Below are 13,355 nucleotides of genomic sequence, written 5' to 3'. Positions count from 1 at the left end.
TACAAAAAGCCCATGTAGTGGTGGTGGAGCAGCTAGTGTTGTTGTGATGTGGTGGTGATGGAGTGGGTGGTGTGGTCGTCATGAATGTAGAGGAGACCTGGCCGTACAAAAGGTGATCACTCTTATTCTTAAGTCTGGGAGTGACTTGTGTAGGTGGGCACTGATGGGAGTGCATGGTTAAGGTTCACTACTGAGTTTTTCGTGGCACAATTAAGTCCAAGGGCATTGTGCAGGTACCCAGATCTGGTGTTGACGCCCGTGTCTAGGTTAGCCACACCCACGCCCACACGCGTCTCCCACAGGTAACGGCCAGAGTTTGAAGTGCTGAGTGAATAAGCAGCAGAAACTGGGTGTTCAGTGTGACATTAGAACATCTAGTTAGCCTCGAATTGGTTAGCAGGTTGGCCACACTGAAGGCAACACTTTCTCTTAGGCCGCATCTGTATTAAAATAATGTGTACCGCAACGTCCCTTCGTCTCTTCTCACACGGTGTGAAGAGTGTGGTGTTTTTTAAATTTTATAAAGCATTTCCGTTTTCAGACCATTCCCCGCCTATATATTTATTATTATAGTTTTTTTTAGAAGCAGACATTTGGTATGGTTATGAGGAACCCTTCCCCACTCGCATTGAATAACTTGTTGGCCCGGTGGCCTGGTGGCTAAAGCTCCCGCTTCACACACGGAGGGCCCGGGTTCGATTCCCGGCGGGTGGAAACATTTCGACACGTTTCCTTACACCTGTTGTCCTGTTCACCTAGCAGCAAATAGGTACCTGGGTGTTAGTCGACTGGTGTGGGTCGCATCCTGGGGGACAAGATTGAGGACCCCAATGGAAATAAGTTAGACAGTCCTCGATGACGCACTGACTTTCTTGGGTTATCCTGGGTAGCTAACCCTCCGGGGTTAAAAATCCGAACGAAATCTTATCTTATCTTATATGGATGTTTTAAACCTCTTTGGAAGAAATTTTGCAAGCTCAGACTAAATGAATTAAATATGTAAAGGATATATATGATCTATTTTTGGGCGTGAAATGAATCTAGATTCTTCTTCGACTAAATAAAGTTCCTTTCAAATTGCTGCTGAAAATGAGGGGAAATAATCCATCCTGCTTTTTGAATACCTATACTCGTATAAAATATCAGATTTTCAAATGTATATGAAGCCCACCAGTGTTTTCACATTTAATTTGCTCGAATCGTCCAAAGCATGTCAAGGGAAGTGTTTTTACCTTGACGTTTTTGTATGGTTTCGTTGTGTTTAACGTAACCAAACCTATAATTAAATTAACAGGATGACAGCTCTTAAAACGTGCAATTTTGATGAGGACGGGTCTGGTATCTTTACTGTTCGTTTCGACCGGATACACTCGTCACTTGAGAACAATAACTGCAAAACACACACAAAGTAGTCAGGTTACTTAATAATTAACCTTTCAGATCCATCTCTTCCTTTTTACTCTCAACCTTATTTACTTCTCTCTCCTACCTCATTTTTGACACCCCTTTTGTGGTTTAATAAAAAAAAAACAGCTTAGCAGATAGTATGTCAGTAACCCGTCCTCAGATTTTAAAGTTGCCCATTTCATCTAAAGACCGTGCTGCCAGAAGTGTTATATTTTTTTAATTTTCCAATTTATTTATATTTTGATCGTGTAAACTAACCCAGAATAAAAAGAAAAATCAACGGGAAACGTTTAAAAATGAAATGCGTACTCGATCGTTAGCGCACTCAACCCCACATACTGAGGTCCGGAGTTCGAATCTCCTACGGTACGGCTGGTGAACATTAGGGACATATTTCCATTAGACACCTGCTGTTACTGTTCACCCATCAGTAAAATGGGTACCTGGGTGTTAGTCGACTGGTGTGGGTCGCATCCTGGTACAAAACAGACCTAATTTGCCCGAAATGCTCAGCATAACAGTCGGTTTTCTATATAGTAGTATGTCGTTGATGTCAGCTAGGCCTATATACCTTGTACATGTACTTGTAGAAAATGAAGATTATTATTATTATTATTAGTAGTAGTAGTAAGAAAACTAACGGTGGCAAATGAAGCATGGTGACCTGTGATGGTAGCAGACTTGGAATACTAATGTGGTCACGGTAGAGTACTCACTGTGGTAGCAGATACTTGGGTACCTGTAGTGTTGGCTGACATGGACTGCGATTATGCTAGTGAATTTAAAGGAAATAGTAAACAGGAGCCACTGATATTTAAATCACCAATGTTGAGGTAAGGAATCATTGAGAAGTGGAATACAAACTAGTTTGTTATTTTGTGCCTCAGAAATTCGTGTGTGTTTTGTACTTCAACCCGAAATGTGAAAAAGCATTCTTTAAAGTAATTTTCTTACAAAAAAAAGGCGATATGATCTTGATATACTTACTATTAAAGCAGATAAAAGTAACTTTTCAAAGATGCCACTAAGAGGAACCTACATTGAGTATGTCATAAAAGCCAGTTATCAAGTGGACACATGGAGGATGGGCTACATTCCCAACCTGGAATTTCCGAAGCTGAATAAGCCGAAGACAAAGACACAAGTTGCCGAACAAGCTTTTATTAAGATAACGTTGTGCTGTATAAAACAATCAAATCGTGACTTGATAAAAGCTTTACACGCACAAAAAAAGCTTGCTTTCCTGCGTGTCTTTGTCTTCATACTCGTCGACAATACATACGTCATTTCATCCAGTCGTAGGTGATCTCATGAGGGCAAACCTGTCTGGTTTTTCCCTGACGCTGGGGTCATCGTGAAGGTTCTGTTAGGGCACCCTCCTCAGTGGTGGAGTAACTCTTTCTTCAGGTGTTTAAAAACCCAGCATCTCTCTGTTCAGCCAAACTTGTTTCAAAGTAATTAAAAAAGGATTGGATCACTCCTTTCTTGCAAACTGCAGTAGTGGGTGTTGCACCACCCGACGCTGGATCACATTAACGCATTGAGAGTGTATGAGTAGTTTGAGCTCAGGAACAAGGGCGTCGTTGCCCGGAGAGTTCTTCCATTCCATATAGGGTATTTCGATAAGAACCAAGCATCACGTTTTATAAATGGTGAGTATAATTCCCCCCTTTGTCCAAATCTGTTGACACTGCGGATGACACTAAATGATTTATGGATATAGATTGCGAAATGTGAAATAGTTTGAAATAGTTTTGCTTGCTGTGTGATTACTAGTTTGCAATATGAGTGTGAGTGGGTCACAACAGATGATAATATAAACTTGGACATGTTAGAAATGAAATGTTTGAAGTGCTTAATACCCAAAGTGTTCTTTGTAAATTAAATATCTACCTCTCCCCCAAGAAAGTGATTGGACAATTGTTCTAATCGAGGTTGCCAGAATATTCAGGAAGGGTGATTAAAGGTGCACAATTACCAACGTTTATTCCGAAGTTTGCAAAGCCTTGCTCTGTTAATTCTGGGAACCACCATATGTACACCGGGTAGGGCATGGGTTGATTCCTGGGAAGTCGGCACTGCTGGTAATATTCGTAACGAATGGGGGATTTTTTTTTATTCTACCATGCATTCCCATCTTTTTCTTTTCCCCAAATTGTATGCTGGAGATAACTCCCTCTAATGCGATATCATCGGTGGATCTGTAAGTGTGGATATGGATGTTCTAGCTGGTGATCTCTCTCTTTTATATTTATTTTATTGTCAAAATCGCTGAGTAACCTCAGGTCAAAGCGTTCTTCAAATCTCACAGCTTGCTCCCTTTCCTGCTGCTGACCCAGAGTAGAGGCTTTGTATGTTATTGCACAGTGGGGAAGCAAGGTAATGCAATTACAGAGTGGAATCAAAGAAGAAAGTACTTCATGGCACGATAATCCACGACTGCGAGTTTCTGACCTTTGCCTTGAAATGTATAGAGAGTGCATGAAACTGGTTGCTTCATTATGGATGGTTATCACCTATATGAGGGTGAATATCAGAAGGTGACAGTACGTCAAACACGGGATGCGAATTTACTAGCTCAGGCAGAGAATGCACGTGGCAGTGCTGTTCTCATGACATTAATCGGAGAACAATATGATGATCCGGATAAATCTTGCCAGAGCGTGTCCTCCTCATTTCCTACTTCCTCAAGTCAAGGGTCTGTGACGCATTGGGATTAAAATACAGGAATTTTTGTGGCACTTTATTAAAAAATAGGCAATTTTTATGACACGTGTGTACTTCCTTAAGAACTTTGTGTACAACTGGTAATTGGAAAACCTCGGACTAGACATTTCAATAAACTTTACATTGTTTACCCTAAATATATGTTGGGATTTCATAGTGAGGTTGTACTCGTATATTAACAACAGCATTCCTTAACAGTTTAATGAGAAGTTATCCAGCTGTAAATAGTTATCTGCCGCGCCTCTGCCTAGATTGGGATGAGTAATGAATTTCCACTCTCCAATGCATTTTTTCTTTATTAACTTAATGAATTGTGGTCATAGGCTGAAAAAATCAAATCATCTGTGTATTAACACAGATGGTGTAGATATATACTTATTTATATTCACCGACTTTGGAAAAATTTACTTGCCCGTTCTAGCCTCATTAATTACATACCACATTTACATACATACTTAGTAGATGGGGTCCACCTCTGGTGTAAATTGTGGGACCCACAGCCTCGGAGAAGTGGATAAAAAGGCTTCAAGGAAGAATATTTGGATTTCTTCCTGAAGCCGTTTGAATATTCCACTTCCCCTACCACGGCGTAATAGCGTAATAGCGCACAAAATGTGTGCTAAAGGAATAACAGGAAAAGTCGGTCGATGGATCTATAATTTCCTCACTAACAGAACACAGAGAGTAGTCGTCAACAGAGTAAAGTCCGAGGCAGCTACGGTGAAAAGCTCTGTTCCACAAGGCACAGTACTCGCTCCCATCTTGTTCCTCATCCTCATATCCGACATAGACAAGGATGTCAGCCACAGCACCGTGTCTTCCTTTGCAGATGACACCCGAATCTGCATGACAGTGTCTTCCATTGCAGACACTGCAAAGCTCCAGGCGGACATCAACCAAATCTTTCAGTGGGCTGCAGAAAACAATATGAAGTTCAACGATGAGAAATTTCAATTACTCAGATATGGTAAACATGAGGAAATTAAATCTTCATCAGAGTACAAAACAAATTCTGGCCACAAAATAGAGCGAAACACCAACGTCAAAGACCTGGGAGTGATCATGTCGGAGGATCTCACCTTCAAGGACCATAACATTGTATCAATCGCATCTGCTAGAAAAATGACAGGATAGATAATGAGAACCTTCAAAACTAGGGAGGCCAAGCCCATGATGACACTCTTCAGGTCACTTGTTCTATCTAGGCTGGAATATTGCTGCACACTAACAGCACCTTTCAAGGCAGGTGAAATTGCCGACCTAGAAAATGTACAGAGAACTTTCACGGCGCGCATAACGGAGATAAAACACCTCAATTATTGGGAGCGCTTGAGGTTCCTAAACCTGTATTCCCTGGAACGCAGGAGGGAGAGATACATGATTATATACACCTGGAAAATCCTAGAGGGACTAGTACTGAACTTGCACACGAAAATCACTCACTACGAAAGCAAAAGACTTGGCAGACGATGCACCATCCCCCCAATGAAAAGCAGGGGTGTCACTAGCACGTTAAGACACCATACAATAAGTGTCAGGGGCCCGAGACTGTTCAACTGCCTCCCAGCACACATAAGGGGGATTACCAACAGACCCCTGGCAGTCTTCAAGCTGGCACTGGACAAGCACCTAAAGTCAGTTCCTGATCAGCCGGGCTGTGGCTCGTACGTTGGTTTGCGTGCAGCCAGCAGCAACAGCCTGGTTGATCAGGCTCTGATCCACCAGGAGGCCTGGTCACAGACCGGGCCGCGGGGGCGTTGACCCCCGGAACTCTCTCCAGGTAAACTCCAGGTAAACCCCATCTTTTCGTTCTTTTTTACCAATAGGTATATTTTATTATATAATATGGTACAGAAGATTTAGTAGATTATATTATTATGCAGAAAGTTTCTGAGTTTGTTGAGTTTTCATTATACAGTATTTATTAAGAGCGGAAAGTTGTAGAATTAAACATAGTTTGTTTTTATTCGGTGATCAACTTTTGTATTAAGAAATAATAAAATAATCATATAATTAATTTTGTATAATTAATAAATATTTAGAAGATTTTGTTTGGGTTAACCCTGAGTGTTAGTAACCCAGAAAACCCAATCAAGCCACTGTCAACGGACTGTTTTTTCCATTGGGATCTTTTTAATCTTGGGGCGCAACCCATTCCAATCAGCTAACATTCAGGTACCTGCTTACTGCTAGGTGAACAGGACTAACAAATGTAAGGAAACATGCCCAAAGTTTCCACTCGTCCGGGGTTCCGTCCCTGGACGAGTGAGATCAGTTGAGCCATTTGAGGGTATAGTAAGTAAGTAAGTAAGTAAGTTTATTCAGGTATACACAAATACAGTTACATAGAATTATCATACATAGCAGCATATGTGTAGAGAACCTAGGATAACCCAAAAAAGTCAGACAGAGTGACTTATTTCCCAGAGTTGTTACTGCGATATCACAATGAGAAATCTTTCATATTTAGGTCTGACTATAAAATCAGGTAGAAGCTTATGTGCTATTTTTCTGGGTGATTGCAACGGTGCAGTACGAGAGTATCCTAGTGGACGCCGGCAGCAGGTGTGGTCGGTGGAGGTACTAGTGGGCATCAGGCGGGCAGTGTGCAGGCAGTGTAAACCATTACTTTCTTTTTTTATCTGTGCATCTACATGCTGCTAAATGACACGAAGGTAAAGACTACGATACTTTGATTGTATTTCTATTCAGTTGTCTGGTATTGTCACGCGGATAAAAATTGTTGGTGAGTTGAACTAGCGGATGTGGGTAGGCGGCGGATGTTAATTCTGGTGCGTGTTTTGTAAGTTTCCCCCACACATGCAGTAAATGGTGAGGTGGAGAGAGACTGCCTCTACCCTTCAACGGGAGGTGTTGATGCTGGCGAAGGGCCCCTGATCCAAGGAAATTTGGCAACTGTCAAATTCACTTTATCTTTATTATGTACCCCTACCCATCCAGTAGGCGGTGGTCAAAAGAGGCACATAATGAGTATAGGGACTGGACCGCAAAGTTTTGATAGCTATTGTTATGGTGGCAACAACAAACTATTCACATGCTTATATCTGGTTACAATCGTAATGAGTTATTTATGCAGGCACTAATCCTCTCCCCAATGGAAATATTGCATTGTGGAATTACATGCACGATGTATGTATGTGTGTATTCAATTGTGGTTGCAGGGGTCGAGTCACAGCTCCTGGCCCTGCCTCTTCACTGGCCGCCACTCGGTCACACTTCCCGCTCCATGAGCTTTATCATACCTCTCCTTAAAGCTATGTATGTGTGTGTGTGTAATTTTATTTATATATCTATACATTCATGCATACGCCCACATCGAAAACCATTTTTTTCAATATAATGGCTAAAAACCATTATGGATCAAGCCTGATTGGTTCCCCTACTTAGGCGCTGTGATCCTTAAAGGTTTAGTGCTTCCTGTGAATATAATAAATGTGCATCTACACTAGTTTGCGAGGGCTGGAAATAACCCTTGGTTGAGTGCCACAACAATGACGTTAGCCTGTTAGAGAAGCCTAAATGAGATTCTTGTCTGGGCTACCTCAACAACCGTTGAGCCAGAGCAATAGTGACACTGGACACTGTTTCTGTTTGTATAGATTGAATGGGGATAAGTGACTTATCAAAGTGGATCACAGGGTATTTGTACTGTATATAGGTCATATATACACAGGGTACGGTATACTTAAGTTGCATATAATTGTTTATATTGTGTATGCTGTATATACAAAACTGAGTATATACATATAGCCTGTAGCGAGCATACGAATGGGTGGGATAATCTGTGTATATTCGTAGGATATCTGTATATACTTTAGGTAACGGTGTATATACTCCATAACCTCTACAAATGCGTGTGTGTGCGCGTTGGGTTTATCATAATCACTTTCGTAAGGATTAAAATATTGTTGATGGTAATGTATAGGTTAATTACTGCATTAATGACCCTCGTGCAGCAGTCGATAGGCCATAAGCCTAACTAAATCATGTTACCCTAGTCAAGGTGGAGGCTGCAACTAGTACTTGCCCATCCCGTTCATGTCGAGACCCAAACCAGTTTGTCTTGACAGAACGACGTTCACAAGATACGATTTTCAAAACAATCAAATGTATATTTTGTTAAACTCTGGCTGTATATCTTTGCATCTAATCCTTTCTTTTTACTGTGTATCTTAATATTTAATCTGTTAATTTGATATTTGCTCTGGTCATTTTTCTTAGTTAATCTTTATATAGAGAAATCTGTTTAACGTTTGATTATTCTTAGATTTTGGTTGGTTGGGTGTTCAGCAATGTTCACAATCACGTGAACAACATAGATGAAGTGAATAGCGACACAGCTTTGTTGATATGAAAATAGTGGCACTAGATGAAATCTGAGAGGGCACAGCTGAACTTCAGGATGATTTAGGAAATATAATTTGGTAAGAAAAGCGGCAGATGCAGATTTTATTTTTTTTTTTATCAAAATTTGTTACACAGCATTGCCCGGCTACCCTGATTTGTGACATTCTCACAGTCAAGAGCAAAAACTAAATTTTTACCTCACCCACCCATTACGAACGATGGTTTACAGTTCGTCATCACTTTTAACTTTTTTGGGGTTATCCTAGTTAATTTACAATATGTATGATAATTGTACGTATGTAATAAACTTAAAAAAAAAAATTAAGTTGACAAGAGTTGAGACTTCAATAGGGCGGTAAGTACATTGTCAAGCATTGCACACTGGGTTCACTATATACTTCAGCAGAGATTGAGCTACAAATTTTAGAGGGCTACTCTTTGAGATGGAATATCAAACGTTAAATGAGATTGAGGACATTATTATGAAAAAAAATATTAGACACGTGTGCAGCTATACATGTAAACGCATGTACATATATCCTACGTACTATATATAGGCAGAATGATTGATAATGTATTAGGTAAAAGGACATATACATTAAAGATAATTTACTGAAGTATCTTTTCTCTCTCCAGAAGTTTGTATTCAATTAGTATATATTACATGTTTAGTCTGAATCAGTTAACAAGATACAAGGCAGAGTAGCAAGATATGGGTTGAAACGCAATGCAAGCAGTGCAGTTCGTAAAGTAATATTTCAAAATTGAAATAATTTAGCAACAACATTAATACTAATATTTCAAGTGAATAATTAACTATAGTTAGATGTAGGCTACACGTTTTGACACAGCCCACATATAAGAGACAAACTTATGACGACGTTTCGGTCCGATTTGGACCATTAACTAGGGATTAATTAGTAGTTAATAGTCTAATTCGAACCGAAATGTCGTAAGTTTGTCTCCTGCGTGCGGGTTATTTGTGTATTGTTCCAGTCACTGTATTGTGCCTGTTTATTTTTAATTTTGAGATACTTAGATGCAAGTTGCAAGCAATGCATTACAAGATAAAAGTTTATTTGCAAATAGAGCACACTGCATATATCGTAAAGTTCATCTGTGTAAACATTACATTCTGCTGAGAAGCATCTCATGCTCAAATTGCAAACGCATCATGAGCTTTATAACGTACTACTCATTCTTAACAAATCTCGTCAGGGATGTACAGGGTGAAACGGGGACACCCGTTCGAGAGGTGAAGGACAGGGGTTCATCACATGTGCAAGTAGTACAGCACGTGCGCGCACGCTGGATCTAGCTACACCTGACCCAGTTTACACTGCTCCCACTTCTGATCGCACTCTCAAGCAGCAGTAGTTAACGTGCAATAACCGTTTATAAACAAAATAATTTACAACTCATACACGGGATGTAGAAAGAAAGGCAGTAGTATCTGTTGACAGTAAAACTAACAGATTGCTTGTATTATCTAGAATTCTAAGTAACAAAACCCAAGGTCGTACTGCAATTGACTAGTTGGTAAGACCTCGTTCGATTTCGCTGCGTAGTAACTAAAGTCGCAGTAGCAGGTTAGTAATAATAGCAAATTAAGATAACAGATATTTGATAATTTTAGCAAGTTCAAAGTGCCGAATGAATAACCAAACGCGTCTAATGAGTGTTAGATGCTTCAGTTAAATCTGTGAAAAATAAAAAAATCACTGATGTGGGCAGCTAAGTTGGTGGTGTGATGCCCAGCCGGCCCTGCTTCTAGGTGGGAATTTTAATTATTAAGTTGACGTAAGTAAAAGTTTGCGTGTAGTGGTGCTTGTTAAATGTAAGATGCTTAATTAACCTTTTGCGATACAGAAGTGTATTACGCGTGAAGTTGGATCTGAAGAAGAATGCGTATGCCCAACATAATATTGGCCTTTTGTGACGAATATGGCCTTGAGAGAGAAAAAAGCTTTTTATAACAAACTTTTATTTAAACTATAAAAAAAAACAGCTTTAGTAATTACAAAATAGCGCTCCACAAACCATCGTATATTCATGCTCACAAACATCAAATTACACTGGCAAATACGTTTAAAGTGTGTTTCTAACTAATTTTGAAACTGATTTCAAATCTGAACTTTGTTTTGCTCCAACACGTAGTTTCTGTGAAAACAGAATCCCGTGGTGAACGAATTCACTAAGACAGCCATCGTGGAGAGGTGGTATCAGGGAAACCTGATTATGAGATTGATGTCCTTCTACTGCTAGGTATTTTATACCTTTCTTGCACAACTTGTCAGACACTGCAACATCATGGAATCTTGGTTCAGAGGACATCTACAAGACCTTCTTCACGGCTGCTGCAACTAACCCATCTCTTTGGGAAGGACCTACTTCCACTGGGGAATCCCGCCTACCAGTGACTGCCCTCGTCTGCTGCCCGTCCCATTCACTGACGCCTATAAAAAGCGCCAGTCTTCTTGCCTTTGCTCCAGACTCTCCTCCACCACGATGCTGTGAACACTAACTCCAAGGCCGAGGGACTGATTACCTCATCTTTTGTATATAGTTCTACTGTCTTCCTATTATGTCCTAGAATCTGTATTGATAAAGCCACTGGATGGCGAAACGTCTACTACAATAAAGATATCCAGATGTTGCACATGTGTCTTAACTTTCACAAACGTAAACGCCTGAAAACTATGATATAAATGTTTGTATGACTGAATGGAAAGTCATTGTTTTTGTTTTGCGTGTATAAGTTGAATTTATGTTTAAAGATTAATTTTTGTCATTGCATGCACCACACTTAATATCCATGAATACTATAATACCTATGATTATTAGGTAACATATTTGGTTCCTCAGCCTTAAATAGCCAAAATATTGATCACAACATTTCATAAAAACCTTACGTGATATACTAAACAAGTTCAGATTCTTGATCAGTGGTTGAGACTTGGGGGGAGGGGGTGAAGCTCCCCAAGTCAACCATGGCGCGTATATACTGATGCAACACACTTTGATAAAGAATAAGTATTCATGACGTAATCTAAATTAGCGGAGGATGCCAAGTAGCGATACTGACGATTAATACCTCTGGTATTCAATGTGTTATATAATATGTAGGTTCAAGGGGCTCACTGTTTTCCTAGGAAGATTCCTGATACAAAAGACTAATTTTGCTGTATATTCCTCTGTCTAGCCTCCTTTACACGAAGGCTAAGGGACTGATCACCTCATGTTCTTAAAGATTCGCCGGTATTCTCCCGGCCCGGGCCTTTTCCAAGTGGTGGCCCGGCCCACCTCATGTTTACCTCCACGTTTACTGTCTCCAGTGTTATAACTGCCTGTATACGGCTGAAGAATGTGAAAAAGTTTGATAATGAAGATACCTGAATGTTATACAAGGTCTTGCTTAACCACTTGCTGGTATAGTATACCATTTACTATTTGGTACTTGTCTGACGAAGCAACACTACGGTATCTTGGTACAGATGATGTCTTCTCAGTTCAATTACTGTTTAGCATGGCCTACTTCCAGTGGTGGACCCGCTCACCTCTGATGTTTTCAACTGCTACACCTCACTTATAGCTCCAGCATATATTATCTCCGGGTCGTGCCTTTGTTTTAGGCTAAGAGGCTTATCACCTCAGAGACACCTCCCCACTTCTAATACTGTCTACAATGTTATAATCGCCTGTATTCAACTGAAGAAGCCTGCTGCGCAGGCAAAACATGTAGATAAAGGTATTTAAGTGTTTCACATGTCTTATCACCAAAGGACCTAGCAGGATAAAGGATTTAGATAAAACTAGCAGTATTGATTTACTATTGCCTTGCCAAGATTTACTTGATCTTTAACAGTTCGTCTTCCATTAATTAACAGTACTTGGCAAAAATATGGAATGGCCTTGGGCTCGCCCACCATTGCTGTCTTGGACAATATATGGAATCCACAGAAGCTGAACGACTTGTGAACATCATTCCAGGCAACGTAAAATGGACGAGATCAGTGAACGGCGTCCTTATCATTAACCCTAAGATTTCCGGAGAAAGCGAAGGAGATTTTTTAGATTTTGCCACCGAAGTGGCTGGTTTGTGAACCCCATATCCATCCTGTGGACGGTAGCGCAACAGCATATGGACACACAAAGAGCCTAGGAACTAGGCCCCAAAAGGGTTACAGGTGTACATCTGGATTTATATCTACAGTTCACCTATCTTGTAACAAATTGAGGAAATTTGCTTAATATATCTGGTATCTTATTTTCATTAATAAGATATCTTGCATTTTACATAGGTTATTACAGAATCTCTATATTCCTTATTGAGTGGACATAGTATTCAAGACAGTGACCGAAAGCAGAACAAAGACACCTCTACAGTTTGAAGATTGAGACACTTATGCAGCATATGGGAATCTTTATTCAGGAAACGTTTCGCCACACAGTGGCTTCATCAGTCCAATACAAAGAGGAAGGCGTAAGGAGAGGAGTATGAGGTAATCAGTCCCTCAGCCTGGAGTCGATGTGTTCAGTCCATCAATCTTGTAGAATGTACAGCATAGGGCCGTAGACGTGGCTTATATACTGTAGTGAGGTGAAGCAGGCGGAGGCGGGGTCATAGTGGTACCATCCACTAGTCGAAGTAGGTCTTCGTCCAAAGGTTGAGCAAGTGTTGAAGAATTCGTTGTAACAAGATCCCATGCTGCTGCAGTGTCTGACAGTTGTGATGAATGGTTTGAAAAACCGACAAGTTGAAGATTGAGACACTTATGCAGCATATGGGAATCTTTATTCAGGAAACGTTTCGCCACACAGTGGCTTCATCAGTCCAATACAAAGAGGAAGGC

General features: G+C 40.4%; 1 protein-coding gene across 2 annotated transcripts in view; it reads left to right on the top strand.

The window, feature by feature from the left end:
- Positions 1 to 13,355, top strand: part of LOC128701849 (uncharacterized) — a 116,150-nt gene that overhangs the window by 26,303 nt on the left and 76,492 nt on the right. The window contains exon 1 of one of the 2 annotated variants that reach the window (XM_070091814.1): positions 6,680 to 6,809. The exons of the other annotated variant lie outside the window; for it this stretch is intronic. Within the exon in view, the coding sequence (XP_069947915.1) occupies positions 6,789 to 6,809 (21 nt within the window). The 5' untranslated portion in view covers positions 6,680 to 6,788. Of the gene's footprint in view, positions 1 to 6,679; positions 6,810 to 13,355 lie in introns of those variants that run through there. 2 annotated transcript variants of the gene reach the window in all.

Source organism: Cherax quadricarinatus, chromosome 37 (assembly GCF_038502225.1).
Source record: "Cherax quadricarinatus isolate ZL_2023a chromosome 37, ASM3850222v1, whole genome shotgun sequence".
NCBI classification, from domain to species: domain Eukaryota; kingdom Metazoa; phylum Arthropoda; class Malacostraca; order Decapoda; family Parastacidae; genus Cherax; species Cherax quadricarinatus.
The sequence above is the reverse complement of the archived record's forward strand: the minus strand, read 5'-3'. Positions and strand labels throughout refer to the sequence as shown.